At 35.1% G+C, this 16,654-nt stretch overlaps 1 protein-coding gene across 2 annotated transcripts in view; it reads right to left on the bottom strand.

Moving 5' to 3' along the window:
- Nucleotides 1-16,444, bottom strand: part of SMAD4 (SMAD family member 4) — a gene marked incomplete at both ends in the record, with an annotated part of 36,801 nt that extends 20,357 nt beyond the window's left edge. The window contains 7 exons of one of the 2 annotated variants that reach the window (XM_079718039.1): nucleotides 4,982-5,035; nucleotides 6,469-6,585; nucleotides 6,680-6,799; nucleotides 9,787-9,999; nucleotides 14,682-14,711; nucleotides 15,155-15,329; nucleotides 16,196-16,444. In XM_079718039.1, the coding sequence (XP_079574165.1) occupies nucleotides 4,982-5,035; nucleotides 6,469-6,585; nucleotides 6,680-6,799; nucleotides 9,787-9,999; nucleotides 14,682-14,711; nucleotides 15,155-15,329; nucleotides 16,196-16,444 (958 nt within the window). The remainder of the gene's footprint in view (nucleotides 1-4,981; nucleotides 5,036-6,468; nucleotides 6,586-6,679; nucleotides 6,800-9,786; nucleotides 10,000-14,681; nucleotides 14,712-15,154; nucleotides 15,330-16,195) is intronic. The other variant, XM_079718040.1, reaches the window with a different exon arrangement.
- Nucleotides 16,445-16,654: the final 210 nt, after the last annotated feature.

Raw genomic sequence — 16,654 nt, 5'->3', positions numbered from 1 at the left:
GCTTGCTCATCACTGACCAGAGGAAAGGTTTTGAAAGACGAGGTAAGAACATGAATTTGGGGGCTTCCCTGGTGGCGCAGTGGTTGAGAATCTGCCTGCTAATGCAGGGGACACGGTTCGAGCCCTGGTCTGGGAGGATCCCACATGCCGCGGAGCGGCTGGGCCCATGAGCCACAACTACTGAGCCTGCGCGTCTGGAGCCTGTGCTCCACAACAAGAGAGGCCACGATAGTGAGAGGCCCGCGCACTGCGATGAAGAGTCGCCCCCTCTTGCCACAATTAGAGAAAGCCCTTGCACAGAAACAAAGACCCACCACAGCAAAAATAAATAAATTAATAAACTCCTACCCCCAACATCTTCCTTAAAAAAAAAAAAAAAGGAACATGAATTATTTTAATATAAAAACTCAGCTAAATATTTTTTGTAATGAGAAAATGTATTACAAAGCGCAGCTTTATCAAAAAATTGTTATTCAATTATAATAGAAAATGTAAGTCTCCAAGGCATTATCTTTAATTTCTGAAACAAGAGTCATTCATGAAAAAGTTAGAAATCTAGTTGAAGCACCTAAATGACTCATTATGAATTATTCCTTTTATTATTTATATCTGAATGAGATGTCCTATGAGAATCTTTCACGAACACATAAAGGTACTCTCTTAAATGGTAGTTAGTTCCAAAGTACTAGAACACAACCTGAATTTGAAAATCTGTGAATTCCGTATTCATTTCTCAGTGAGCAAAACAACCTCAAAGATGCTGAGGAAACTCTTCGCTTTAATTTGCAATCAATATTTAATTTAATGAATATATCTCAGCTTTACAAAAAAGCAAAAGAGTGTTAGTCCATAAAAAGAAATGATTAAAAATGAAATGATTAATTTTTCCAAAAATATTTTTCAACTTAGTTATCAAAGCCTAGAAATCACCAAGTATATGTCCTGTCTGAAATCTTTTATACCAAGGTAAAGACCAATACTAATTTTTTTTCACTTTCAACAATTTATTACTTATATTTCCTAAGACATACATGTAATTATATTCAAAAACACTTTCTCAAAACAGATATACTATATATTATTGATGATTTTTAATTATTAAAAATATTTTATGTATTCAGAGATATGCATATTTCCCATCTATACAGTCCTAAGTCAGTGGTAGAATATTTTAGCATTTCTTAATCAAACCTTAAAGGGCTGCATTAACCATACACCTAATACAAAATATTTTTACTTTGGTTTCCTTTTCTATTTGTTCATGAAACAAGGATAGCAGATCTTGTAAACTACTAGCTAGGATTTACAAAGTACTAGATAGCAGGGGACACGAGGGATTAGGGAGTGCTTCTTCACAACAGTGGTGTGACTTTAAAAGAGGTCACCACACTTAAGAGGGTAGGGGTGTGAGGTATGGGCATCAAGATGGCCCCAATGATTCTCACCTCCTGATATTCACATTCTTGTATAGTTCCCTCTCCACAAAATAGGATCTTACAAAAATGAAGATGTGATTTATGAGGTTAAGTCTTAAAAGACCCTGAGGTTCTGTCTTGCTTTCTCTTGATCACTCAACTTTGGAGGAAGCAAGCTGCCATGTGAAGACACTCAAGAAACTCTACAGAGAGGTCCATGCAGAAAGAAACTGGAGCTTCCTGCCCACAATACCACTAACTTGCCAGATATGTGGTAAGCCACCCTGAAAGTGAATTCTCCAACCCCAGAAAAGCTTTCACATGGTGGCAGCCTGAGCCAACAACTTGACTGCAAGCTCAAGAGAATATCAGCCAGAGCAAACAACAGACAACTAATACAGAGTATATAACATATCTGGCAAAGAACACCATGCACAAAAAAAGTACAGAGGGATGATATAGTCAAGCAAGCTTGGGTAAGCAGTTCAGGATGGTTAAAGTATGAAGAGATGAAGCTAGAGAAGTATGCAGGGTCCCGGATCAGAGATTCTTTTCTGCCCAGCTAAGGAATTTGGACTTTATCCTGTAGGCTAAGCAATAAGTAGGGAAGTCAGTGCAAGTTCTTCAACAGAGAAATAACATAACTAGACTCAAATTTTAAAAGAAATACTGAGTAGCAGTAGAGATTAAATGGTAGGGAGGAGGGCACTATGACTGGAAGCTGTCCCATTAGGGAGACCAGTCAGCATATTCTCTTACCAGTGCAAGAGGAGAAATGAAGAACAGCTGTGAGGTAGAACTCTTCTGGGGCCCATCCGTATTCACAGTCAGAGAGTTCACAGCCAGCTGGGTTCCAACATGCTGACTCCATTAATGGTACAGGCGCAGAGCTGACCCCTCCCGCAACCACGTGGACAAAGACCTTTCAGTATAATCCTTGCCATTAAGTCACTTCCTGTTCTACTCAAAAACAGAGGCTTTAATGCCAGTGCAGAGTCCTACAGATGCATATCCTCAAAACTAGTGAATGCTATTCCCTAACCGCCAGGAGCTGTTAGGCCTCAACATGAGTTCCACCATGAGAATGAAGTAAATCCATCAAGAGGCCAAAGCGGGGTGCCCTGGTGGCGCAGTGGTTGAGAGTCCGCCTGCCGATGCAGGGGACACAGGTTCGTGCCCCGGTCCGGGAAGATCCCACGTGCCGTGGAGCGGCTGGGCCTGTGAGCCATGGCCGCTGAGCCTGCGCGTTCGGAGCCTGTGCTCCGCAACGGGAGAGGCCACAACAGTGAGAGGCCCGCGTACAGAAAAAAAAAAGAGGCCAAAGCAATTGCTTAATCCAAAATGGAGTCCAAATAACTAGCTAAATGCCACCATTCCCAACCCCACTCCACTATTCATCCACAGTAGATCTTTCTTCAGAGCCCTGATTATCCCTACTCCTGTGGACCACCTTCTGCCAAGCCATATGAACATTGAGGACCACACCCCCCAATATGCCAGGGGTCACTACAGATTCTCAATGATGCTGCCTTGAAGCCAGCAAAATTCTCATTCTTAAGACTCTAGATTTCCCCCTTTTATCACAATATATTTATTAACATGAATTAAGATTCTGAAACAATGATTTCATTTATATAATTTCAAAAAGCAGTAAAACCAAACTACTGGATTGTTTAGGGATGCATTCGTTTTCAAAGAGCAAAAAAATAAAATCCATAAAAAGCAGGATAGTGGTTATCTCTGCAGGAGGAGATGAAAAGTTTTTGACTGAGACAAAATGCATGGGGAGGGAACATTTCTGGGGGAGCTGCAATGTTTTAATTTTCAGTCTAGGTGTTGGTTACACACGTGTTGGCTTTAATGTTATTCATCAGACCGTATGTATACTGGTTTTATGTACGTTCTGTTTATTACATTTCTTAATAAAAACGTTTACAGAAAGACCCCTTGACCCACAAAAAATGTTTAAAACCACAAAATATGCAAATAACATACGGAAAATCCACTTAAAAGGATAATTTAACTAGTAATATGTATGATTAAAAAATATGTTAAAGGGGCTTCCCTGGTGGCGCAGTGGTTGAGAGTCCGCCTGCCGATGCAGGGGACACGGGTTTGTGCCCCGGTCCGGGAGGATCCCACATGCCGCGGAGCGGCTGGGTCCGTGAGCCATGGCCGCTGGGCCTGCGCTCCGCAACGGGAGAGGCCACAGTGGTGAGAGGCCCGCGTACCGCAAAAAAAAAAAAAAAAAAATGTTAAAAATATAAACATGTAACTAGTAAATATGTATTGTTAAAAAATATTTCTGTCCCACCAGCAGCATTTTTCTCCCTATCAAAACAAATATTTGCCTCCCAAATCAGTAAAAGTTAATTGAAGTATCACATCTACTGCTGGTGAGCATGATAAAACTGGTTCTCATACTCTGATGTGATCACTAAAGCAATGTGGCCTTTTGATCCAGAAATTCTTCAAATTCCCGAAACTGAAATATGAGAAGAATTATAAGCATAAAGATCTTACCCTCAATGTTTCTTTTTTTCTTTAACAACTAGAAGAAAAGTTAGAACCAACATAATAGCAGAACACTGTTTAAGAAAATTATGTATCTATTTGAGGAACTATAAGTTACTTTTTAAATTGACCATTATGGTTACTGTAGTTATATTTTTAAAAAATCTTCAATGGAAATATATACTGAAATATTTATGTATCTAATAATTATATAGTATTTCCATCAAAATAATAGGTAAGGATATGAAAAGTAGGTGAGGGTATAAATGAAACAAGATTGGCCATTAGTTGATAATAGCTGAAACTGAGGAATGAGTACAATGAGGAGGATTTTCTATACTTGTATTTGATATATGTTGAAATTCTCCATAATAAAATTTTTGTAAAACTAGGGGGAAAATTAAGATGATGAACTGAAATTATATAGCTGCATCTTTCTAAGCTAAGAAAAACAGATAGGATAGAATGGAGGGAAGAAAAGCAAATCAAAATCCACTGTTTATGTTAAGAAGCCTTCAATATTTTCTTTTACTTCCAAACTTTCTGTTTTATTACTTCTATAGTTTACTTAGCTATTTCATCTACTCTTTTGAACATAATTTAGTGCAAATAGTTTCTAAATTCCAGTTAACCAGAGATTCCTGAATCTACCTTCTAAGACAGATACAGTGAATTATTTTTCTGTTCAGCATCTACTTCAGATTCTTCCTGGCTTTTTAAGCTAGTTTTACAGCTGTTCTATTTTGAAACCTAGTTTCTTCTACTGCATATTTATGTATTACATGCATCTTAAAACCGGTATTTTGGTACTTTATATTTTAGCCAAAAATGCAGTTCTTGTCTTTTCTTTCAGAGACAGTTAAAAAGAATCAAATATGGACAGTTTATGTGTGCTTATATTGGTTACTCATAAACTGTTGATTAACTAATGCCATGAGTATTGTACTTATCTGAAAAGTTAAGTTACTCTGCAGTTATATTAAAATCTCTCTGTGTTTCAATTGTCATAAAGAAAAGCTAAATGTAGGGAATTAATTTTGAAATACACTTACCAGGATGGTTAGAAATGGGAGGCTGGAATGCAAGCTCATTGTGAACTGGTGGCCCTAAAGAAAAGACAATAAAAATCCCATTTTCATTTATTAAAAGTTTTCCAATGCTGAAACTTTTAATAAACCTTAAATATAACTATCATACCTTAGCAATTGTTTAGATCAAGCTTATGCAATGTCTAAGAACGTAAAAGCTTAGTTTACTTTATAATTATAATAAGCAAATACTCTTGAATTACTTTTGTAGCTATTTAATAGCCAACATTTTAGAGCTTGCATGCCAACTGTTAAACAATTTATGATAGTTGTACATGCAAAATTTAATGTAATTATAAATTATCCATGCAATACAGTACAATTCATAATGTAATATATAATAATAATTCAAATTGTTAGGTCCATTTTAAAACAAGTGTTTATTATTTATTAAATTAAGCATATTTACAAAATGGCACAGTAGCTAACATAACTGAGATTATTATGTGTTAAGACATTGTGCTAAACACCTCACATGAATTATTACATTTACTTCTTACAACATCCCTTGAGACAGATACTACTATTACTACCCTTAAGGCTTAGGGAGGTTAAATAACTTGCCAGTGGTCACACAGCCAGTTAAGGGTCCAAACTCAGCACCCTTAACAACTATGCTGGCCCAGGCAGCCATTAAAAACTACATTCTCTTAAGACATGGAAAAATAGTAACATAATTGTAAAAAAGCAGGGTACAACAACATAGTCACAGTCCGATATCCTCCTCCCCCCAAATTTATATATATACCCGACTATATGACTGGAAGGAAAAATGTGACAAAATATTAGAAGTAGATATCTCTGGGTAGCAGGATTCTGGATAATTTTTATTTTCTTACTTACTCCTCTGTGTATTTTCCAAGTTTTCTTTGGTATTATTAATCTTATAATGGAGGAAAAGGGATTTAATATATATGAAAGATTTATACTCTTGATTTTACTAGGCCAAATGAACAATGTTCCTATTCTGCCTGAAACTACAAGCTATGGTTATCAGTAGGGTAGCCCTCCCGATCAAGCCTGCACAGAGTAGAGGAATGACAGATTCAACATCTGAGTGTCTATGGTATGCTGAACTCTGTGGTGAGAGAAACCTTGAGATCTTGACACTCAAGGAGCTTCAATCCACTTAGGGTGGATATACAGGTACACATGAGATCTAAGACCATACACAAAACAAACAAACAAATGAATGGCAATCAATGTGGTGTTAATGAAATATCAGCAACAAAGAAATAAAAGTATTTTGTAAATATCAATCCTCTAAAACAAAGGTATGATAACATAACTATGAAAAATAAAACTGTTCACAAAAAATACTGAAAAGCACTAATCATTTAATGAAACTAAACTGTAAGATGAATAAAAGATGTAAAAACATTTTTTAAAAAATAGAAAGAAAACAAAGTTCTCAAAAAGAAAAGGCCCTTACAACAAAAACAAGAGCTTACAGTAATGTCCGGGATGGGGCGGCATAGGCGGGTGGTGCTGAAGATGGCCGTTTTGATGGTGAGGCAAATTAGGTGTGTATGGTGCAGTTCTACTTCCAGTCCAGGTGGTAGTGCTGTCTAAAAATTAAGGCCCACATGGATTAATTTGCTTTTATAAACTCTGCCTATTTTTTCTCAACTACTTAGAAGATTTTAAAAAGCATATACATACTATGATGGTAAGTAGCTGGCTGACCAGTAAATCCATTCTGCTGCTGTCCTGGCTGAGGCCCTGAAGCTATCTGCAACAATCCTTCACTATGGCTGCCTGCCAGTATACTGGCAGGCTGACCTAGAGGAACAAGAAGACATTAATATGGTACATTTATAGAGGCAATCCTATGGTTTTATACAGTAAATGAAGGATCAATGATATCTGATGGTCACAATTATAAAGATGAGCAAAAAGTGGAACTCACCCATGGCCTATATAATAAAAAAAACCCTACAGTCATCTATAAAGGCAAACCTTAACTTGAAGAAGTTCGAAATTATTCTATCTTTAAGTAATATCTAGCTAATTTTATTGGCCCATTTCTTCACAAATATTCTTCAAATGCCAGCAAAACCCCACTACAGGTCTAGCCTATCATAATAACTTCTTCAGAAGCACATCAGCTCACTCCCAGCCACTCCATCTAGCTCTGGACCTTTCTGACTAGGACTCCAAAAGTCCAGGCTCAAGAAAATGTTGAAAACTGGAAAGTTCATTATTATCAGCACTGGTACTGGTAATGGCAGAATGCTATAGGGTGATCAAAGAAAAGGAGAGCAGGCAAATATTTTTAATGGAATGTGATGGGTAAGGTGAGAAGGTTAAAAAAAAAAAAAAAGGTAAGCTCCACTGTCCAATCAACACAGCATCTGCTAGTTAAAACAAAACAAAAAATCAGTCTATTTTGAATTTTTTTCATGTGCTTTTAAAAATCAAGAATTGCCTCTAAGAACACTATCATACTCCTGGATTCACAAGAAATTAGTTGCTCTCTCTGTATGTAATATACCAGGAGAACTACTGTATTCAAAACCATTCTAAGAAATTGCTTACATTTTTAAGGCTTTATTTTTTGTACAGAAAAAGCTTAATTTCTTCAAGCAAGTATTAATTAAGTCAATACTTAATTGACTGTGCATCTCACTTGGAAAGCAATGAAATTCCATAATTGTTATTTGTTACTGGCATTACCTCAATCTTTTCTCATCTATATGGGAGTATAATCAGATAGAAGAGAGTAAATGACACCATTGCTCGAATATGCAATGAACAGCTCAAAGTATCAAGAAAAAGGAACATCTTTCTCCTCTCTACAACTCACATTTCCTTAAGGCTAAGATTATAAAATTAAAAGCTAAAGAGACTACTTCAATACTCTCTATTTTTTTTTAAGAGGATGTTTTCAGCTACCTCCCATCCTATTCATCCCCCTCAAATTTTTGCATCTTTAAAGGTTAATTACATTTTTACTCTTGCTTTTTAACGACTGTACATGTTGCATACTCTTAGTTATCTTATAAAAACTGTCACTATGCAGAAGAAATTAAATTATTTTAATTTACTACAGATATTTAGAAAGAAACCCTGAAGATATTCAGGTACCAAATGAACATAAAGCCCACTTTACACAATTCCAAGTACATAAAATGAAATTAAACAACTAAATCAGCTCATGTAGTCTTCCAATTCCCCTATTTTAGTCCAATTTCTTTTCTTTCTTCTAATTTTATCAATACACTTTTTGAGATCTAAGGAAACATTCTGCAACAAATTCTAAAACTTATGGTAATCATTACTCATTGCGAAAATATATCCAAAAAACACCAAGACAAAATTATCCACATTTCATTCATATCACTTTATTTGGTCTTGAATAGGACTCGGCCCCAGGGAACGTCACAGTTAAAATGAAGTCACTTTAGCAAGCATCAGCAAAGGCATGCAAATTCAACCTCCAGGTAGTATCAACAGAGGTAAGCGGCACTAATCTACGCTCAAGTGGCTGTAATGTACCTTCTTTTATTCTCCTTCCCTACCCACTGTTTGTCAACTATATTCCCAAATTGGTGAATAAAGAGTAGACAGATAACAGAAGCACCAAGTGGTTAAAGATTCACGTTCTCAAGTGTGTGTTTAACCTATATGGCCCACTTGGAATATGCTGTCTATAGTGAAACTGTCATCTCATGTAGCAAATCCAAAAGATATTGTTTGAAGAGGTAAAATGAATTAAAGAGGGGGAAATTTGGTATACTTTATTTGAAACTCAACTGTAGAAATCAGTCCTCCATTTATTCCAAAGATCAACTTTCTATGTTGAACCTGATCTGATATTAAAGTAAACAGAATAATGCTTCCTTTGATATCAACTAACAAAGTATCAGTCCAGATCTATCAACAATTCACTGCTGATGTGGGCTTAGATACAATCTCCTTAGCAAGCAGGTACAAATAACACAATACAAATGCCAAGACCCTGTTCTGTGATTAATTTAAAAACAAAAAAAGGGCCACTCAACTTGTCAAGTTGAAAACTGTCCAACCTTTGGTGGCTATGAAAATAAGGTCATTATTTCCTTGACCAGGCCCCAAGAAAATTTGAACCTAATAGCACTCTGCCTCCATGACATGGCAGAGAAGGTGAGTACCTCTTTAACGGGAAGAATCTTTTGAAAATAGACTTGTTAGAAAAAAAATAAAATAAAGTTAGATACACAGAATTTAGCTTTATTTCAAAGTTGACTAAAATACTTAACATCTATCTTGAGGGTTATATGTTTGTTACAAACGAAATTTGTCAAGATTCCTTTTTCTAAGTTTGCACAACTGGAGACTGAGATGACTATTATAAAGTAATATTCTGCCAGATAAAGCAAAATAAAAATACTGATTAGAGGAAAGCTTGCAATTCCATTAACAAAGATTTTTATAAACCTCTTGGTTCAAAACTACTTGTTGGTAATTTAAATATTTCTCTAAAATAGATCTGAAAGCTTAAGAGACTTCTTACTTCTGCATGTAATAAAATACAAATTACACCATTAATTTAAATTATTACTTAAATTCCAATGACTACACATCAACATAAGAACATTTAAATAGATTACAAACACCTTTTTTTTCCAGGACAACTCAAAAACCTATTTAATGCTTGTTTACCTATGAAAGATACCATAGTACTTTTAATTTTCACTTACTTGGAGGTTTCCTCCAAGTGGCTACCTATAAATATTTAATGGTTAGGAAAATTCATCTTGCTGACTACATCTGACTCTACAACTCACTTGTGGAAGCCACAGGAATGTTGGGAAAGTTGGTGGTGCTGGTAGCGTTAGACTCAGATGGGGCTAAGAGAGCTGGGGTGCTGTAGGTCTCCGTCGATGCACGATTACTTGGTGGATGCTGGATGGTTTGAATTGAATGCCCTTCAGTGGATAATGATGGCTGTCCCTCAAAGTCATGAACATATTCATCCTTCACCAACATACTAGGTGGAGCTATACAGAAAAGCAAACATATTTTAAAATCTTATAAGTTTCTATTCCCAGAAAAAAAAATCTTATAACAACACCTAAAATCAACTATAGTGTGTTTCAGTCTAACTCAGAATTTTCTCGTACTATTTTTAAAGCATACTATTCTATCAGCAAAAGCTATTTATTTAGAGGTAGTGGCATCAGATCAATCGGACTGACTCCTTGAAATGTGAAGGTAGACTATATTCCAACAACCTCCAGCAATGGTCCTAAAGAGGTATTTTTAGTTTCTTGATTAATAATCTAAAAGTAATAATCACCTTAAATACATAGAATAAAGTAGACAAAAAATCAAGTGGCTGGGGAAAATATTTACCTAGTTAAGACGACCAAATTGAGATCAAGTAATTACTTTTTTAAATCTTTTTGCTAATTTCACGGTGTAAAAATATGAGTGGGATCTGACAGCTATCCAATTCCAGATCTAGAATTACTGTTAAGTAACATATTCTTTGAAAGTGAAGTATACTGAATGTCCCCTGAAAGATTAGAATGAGCAGAAAAATCCCAAATGGTAAGTCAAACTGAAATTTCCTTCTAGATACCTAATCCAAATAATGATGTTTGATAAATATGTAGTGTGAAAAAACTCGATAAACAACATCTTTTACCTACGTGGTTACACCTTAATAAGCAAAGCTAGGCTCTAGCTGATATAACACCTTTTCTTGAACAAACCAGGGAATAATTAGTTGGCTTTGTTGTGAGGAAAAAAAGGAAAATTGAAACTGCATTTATAATAATCAATGGTTCTCTGCCCAGAACCTCCCCATTTCTTTTTAGGCTATAGTTTTGGGATTTGCTTTTTATCTTTAGCAAACAACGCTTTACTGCACCTGAACTAACACTACCCTAGAATTTTATAATCCGTTGAACTCTAACACTAGGTTCTTTTCTTAGAGCAGTTAACAGTCTACAAGAAGACATTCTCTTTTCCATTGAGAATCAGCATATAATGCTCCTTATCTTTCTCTATGTTAATCTTTGAGAAAAACCATTACACATAAATACTAACTAGTTACACAGCTACTTTTTTATTAAACTGAGAATATTTCAACGAGGTCAGAATAATCTGTTGTTCAGACTTCCACATACAATCTCTTAAAGGGCTTTTTCATCCATCAAAAGTAATGAAGATGCTGATATTTTTAAGACCCATAAATTCCACTACAAAGAGTTTCTCTTTAGAAAATTCTATGGAAACAAAGAGATAACCAAAAGGAGCTTAACATATCATTATATGTCAGTAAAAAAAGTGGATCTAACCACTCACCACTAATGTTGGCCAAATTATAAAAATGCAAAGAAAAAATCATTTGAGACATAAAGTGGGTATGACCGTATTTATTCAATTTCTTAAAAATTATACTCTTCAACAAAGTCCTATGATTTTCTGCATATAGAGCCTGACATCTCTATTAAATTCTTGGAAATTTTAGGGTTCTTTGCTGTTTATAGTGACTGGGATCTTTTTACCAAGATATTGGTATTGCTAGTACATAAGGAGAAAGTTATTGATTTGAGGATATAGCTGGTCAACTTGATACTCATTATTTCTGCTTTTCAGTTGACGCTTTGGCTTAATGGGCAATCATAACAACTGAATTCTGGGCATTCCCTGGTGGTCCAGTGGTTAGGACTCGGTGCTTTCACTGCTGTGGCCCGGGTTCAATCAATCCCTGGTCAGGAACTAAGATCCCACAAGCCGCATGACGCAGCACCCCCCCTCAAAAAAAAAAAAAAAGAAAGATTTGAAAATAACAACTGAATTCTGCTTTTAAACAGTTATGCCTCATAACTTTTTCTTGCCTAATACGTTGGTTAAACCTTCCCAAGTGTAAGTTTGGGACGTATACCAGTCTACAGGTCTCTTTAATCAAATAACTTAAAACATAAGTTTCTTAGGTAAACTGGGTATCAACAAGGATAGATGTCTGCAATATACTTTTGCCAAGAGAAAAAAGGTAGGTTATAAAACACTACTGTACACTATGATCATACTCATGTTTAAAAAATCACATAAGTGAAAAAGCAAGGTCCAGTACAGTGCACAATATGCTTTTTGTGTAAGAAAGAAGGGAAATAATACATGTATTTTTGCACAAAGAAACCCTGGAAGGAAACACCAGAAACTAATAAAAGTGATTACCTGAGGTAGGGGGGAATGGGGACAGGGGTGGGAGCACTTCTTTTCACTGTATACCTTTTTATAGTATTTTGATTTATGGACCATGTATTGCCTATTCAAAAAAATAAGATTAAAAAAAACATATAGTATATATTTTTAAAGTCCAGGAAACAGACATCAAACTATTAAGTATTTCTCTTTATGGACTAGCATTCAACAAATTAATTCACTGAAAAAATACTTATTGAGCACCTATGTTCCAGGTACTGTTTTAGCACTTGGGATACAACAGTAAACAAAAGAAAGATCACTGCCCTCACAGAGCTTACAGTCTTTTATGATATTTTTCTATTGTTTAAATATCTAATAGTGAGCACACATTACTCCAGCCCCTCCTAGCTGTCTAATCTTGGGCAAGTTCCTTGACCTCTCCAGGCACCAGTCTCTACATCTGATAAAATGTAAATAATGCCACCTACCATGTAGGAGTATTATGAATGATGACACAATATTTTTAAATTATTTTGACACAAAATAAATACTTACAAAGTGTTAGCTATTATGATTTAACCATACCCTTAGAGCGGTCATACATGTATACAGAGATTGCAAAATGTTCTGTGAGGAGTAAAGAACACATAGCAGACAGAAAGCTGAAGACACTGAGCTCATCCTAGGTCTCTGCTCTTTATTACCACCAGCAAGCAGGTCACAGCTTGTCTGATGGTACTGTCACTGTCTTATTTACCTTTTCTTTCCTCCACTAGACTATGAGCTCCCTCAAGTGGAAAAAACATACCTTATTTATCTTATCATCCCTGGAACCTAACACAGTACCAGGCAATACATGCTCATTAAATATTTGTTAAAATCAACACACAAGTCAATGTGGTCATGGAAAGTTTCACGAGAGAGATGAGACAGGCTGGAAATGATTACCACCAAGATCCCAACTCAAAAGTGAAGGAATTATCCCATTTGCTTAACTTTTAACTACCTGGCCTTATATTATTTCTTTGTCCAAATCTAAAAGGCCCTGTGAGAAACACCTGTTGTTTTCTGAGGAAAGAAGCCACTGAAGCCAGCCTTTACATAGCCACCACTAGGGGGATCCATAAGGCTGACTATAGGGATAGAGCAACTAAAAGGGGCTATCAACCCACACAAGCCCATCAATAACAGGTACTCCTAACAGCAGCATTTTAGGACAGGAAGCAGTGTAATGAGTCTTCAGAATCAGATCTCCTCACAACCACGCCCCTAGGAAGATTCTGATATAGTTATCACTACAGCTGCCCAACCCCTAACACCCACTGAGCTAAAAGCTTTCATTCTCCAAAAACATAGATGAAGAATGGTGAAGATCTGAAGGGTGTTTACTTTCAAAAAGAGGTGATATGATATCAACATCTGTGTGGTGAAGAGACTGGGCTTTACCCAATCAATCTTAAAGCTACCCTTCTCAGACCACCACAACAGCTTCCCTTATCAGCCCACTGTTCTCAGAAACCAACTAACCCTTAACAAGTATGAAACGGCACTAGAGTCTTCCTTTATTATTACTGACATGGAAGAGAAGTGGAGAATAAAAACAAGTAGACTTCTATGCTCTTCCTAAGTTTTAGTATCAGATGATATTTCTGACCCATCTCTTAAGATTCTGCAACAAAAGAGGTGCTGAGCCACTAATTTGCCTTCAAACAATGGCACACCTTACTAAGATGACAGTGGCTCTTTTATCAGAATTTCTCTGCAAATTAATTAGTTCTTACAGAAACTTCAGTTCATTAACATGTTCCAAGAAACAGAGCTAAAGTTTTAACAGACCTCTGGTTCTCAAATATTACACACAAAAAACACCTCCCATATGTTACATTTCCCTGCCTCAAAACACTCTCTCCTTTTAAAAATAGGATTAGAACATCTGTGATTGGCAGATACTTTAAAGTAGTCTTGTTTTATTTACTCAAAATGTAACAAGACTGAAAAGAATTAATATAGTACACAGTTTTAAGTCCTTCATAAAATTACCATTCATAAAAATAAGTTAGGCTGAAATGAAGAAAAATGAGAATTTTGGTGTTTTTAAACTATATTATACATATTCTAAATTATCAGAGGTTATTTATACCCATTTAAATTAAAATAAATACTTTGAGGATTTTCAAAAAAATAAAAATAAAAAAATAAACTGGCTCTGTGAGATTTTATTCCAAAATAGCCAGTTTTTACCAATTCAAAAACTATTCTTCTTTTGTAGGTTTTATGTTCCCCTATCATATTTTTTAGACTACTTTCGGTCATAAACAGCAGTTCAAAGCCAAAGAGCCAACAGCCTATTTAAATCCAGTTTTAAATGCTGATGCATGCCCCTCCCCAAATCTACATTTCCAAAGCAGTAAGTTTTTTTTCTTGTCAACGTTACCAGCACCCATGAAAACTAGTTCTGGGTCAATAAAGAATAAAGGGGATGGGGTAAAAGAAAAGAGAAAGTTACAAGAAACGAATTACCTACCATTACTCTGCAGTGTTAATCCTGAGAGATCTTAAATTTTTAAAGGGGAAAAGAAATATAAAAGAAAAGAAAATAAAACATTAATCATTAGCATGAAAATAATTTCCATTATATTTAAAATAACATAATGTAAATTTAAGCCAGGGATTCAAAACTTCCATGAACCATTTCAATTCAAAAATAGTAGTATAAATGCTATCTAACAATGCATAAATGCTTTCCATCTTATTTTTCAAAAACAATGTTCTAAATGGGCAAAATACCAACTATGCATACTTAGTTTTAGCAGTCAAAATACAAGTTTGCTCTGAATTCAAATTTAAATATTTGTATTTCATTAAAAACGTCTGATTCTTTAACCTTAGTTGACGTCCTGGGCTATCTCCAAATTTGTAATTTAACTTAGAAAAATTAAAACACTATTGAGATCTTCTCCCTTTGTGCTTCTAAGCATAAAAGCAAAGTCTACTTACCAATTCCAGGTGATACAACTCGTTCATAGTGATATGGATTCACACAGACACTATCACATTTTAAGTCAAATGCATACTGACAATATTTAACATGTTTTAATTCGTTTTTGTGAAGATCAGGCCACCTCCAGAGACGGGCATAGATCACATGAGGAAATCCTTTCCGACCAGCCACCTAAGAAAAATAAATGACCATTTATTGAGCATCAGTTATACAGCACATGTTATACAAGGCACTTTATATGTTCTCATCCTTACAGTCCTATAGAGTCAGTATTAAATCCCCATTTCCTTAATGAGAAAAACTAAAGCTCAAAATAACTTACTTGGCCACACAGCAATAAACTTAGGTATGATTTCAAAGCTTATGCTCAGGTTTTAAAAATGCAAAAAAAAGTACGAGTTTGAAAAAGAAACCATGCCTAAAATCTAGAAATAAACATTTTAAATCTAACAATATAAACTTTCTATATGTTTCTTTAAAAGTATTAAATACAGGAGATGTATTATGTAGTTCTATATGAAAAATCTGATCAGTGAAAATAAAAGGTAAAGAAAATTTGTAAATGTAAGTTTTTACCTCCACAAGTGTTAAAAGTATGCTTGAATTCTTCTGGATTGTTTTTCACATGAAAAGTACCAAACATACAATATCAGATTTCTAAATTATGAAAGAACTGAGTATAACTCAGTTTTCAAAATGTGCATATAATACCAAAAAAAAAAAAAAAAAAAAGGATACAAGGATGAATACCAAGTTACTAAAGATGTGGCTTTTCTTCTGAGTTTTATTTTCCAAATTTTCTACACAGAACATTTTTTTTTAGTCAAAACATTTTAAAACTTTTAAGCTATATCTCTGTTGTATGGAAGACACATTCTTCCATATATTCCCATAATATGTACTGGTACAGGATGTACTATGATATCCAAAGAGACGGAGCAAGCATTAGATTTCCCATAGTAACTTAAGAGAAAACAAGAATTTGTAAAAATCTGCCACTACCGAAGATACAGAAAAACCTCTAGAACAAGACTAACCTGAAGCCTTCCATCCAATGTTCTCTGTATGGTAACACATTTGCTAGGATGAGCTCCATTTGTAGTTATAGCTGTTATTAAAGAATCCAATTCATCTTTTTTCTCCTTCAGTTTCTTTACCAAACTTTCAATTGCTCTTTTTGCAAATGTTTCACTCTCTCCACCTTGCCTATGGCACATCAAACTATGTACAATGCTCAGACAGGCATCATTACTTGTTGGTGTATTCGTAATAGACATATTGTCCATTTGTTAGTTATTTCTTTTAAATCAAATATGTTTCCAATTTCCGGAGCAATTTTGATCTTTTGGAGGCAGTGAAAAACAACGGTTAGCGTTGCAATGAAAATTATTAGACATGTGGTATTCAGGATAACCTAAAAAAAAAAAAAAAAAAAAGAAAAGGAGACAGATATTAGAACACATTTCACAAACTAGATTCAATTTCTTGGGAAAAGA

This window comes from Hyperoodon ampullatus, assembly GCF_949752795.1.
Source record: "Hyperoodon ampullatus genome assembly, chromosome: 13".
In the NCBI taxonomy this organism is placed as follows: Eukaryota; Metazoa; Chordata; class Mammalia; order Artiodactyla; family Ziphiidae; genus Hyperoodon; species Hyperoodon ampullatus.
The sequence above is the reverse complement of the archived record's forward strand: the minus strand, read 5'-3'. Positions and strand labels throughout refer to the sequence as shown.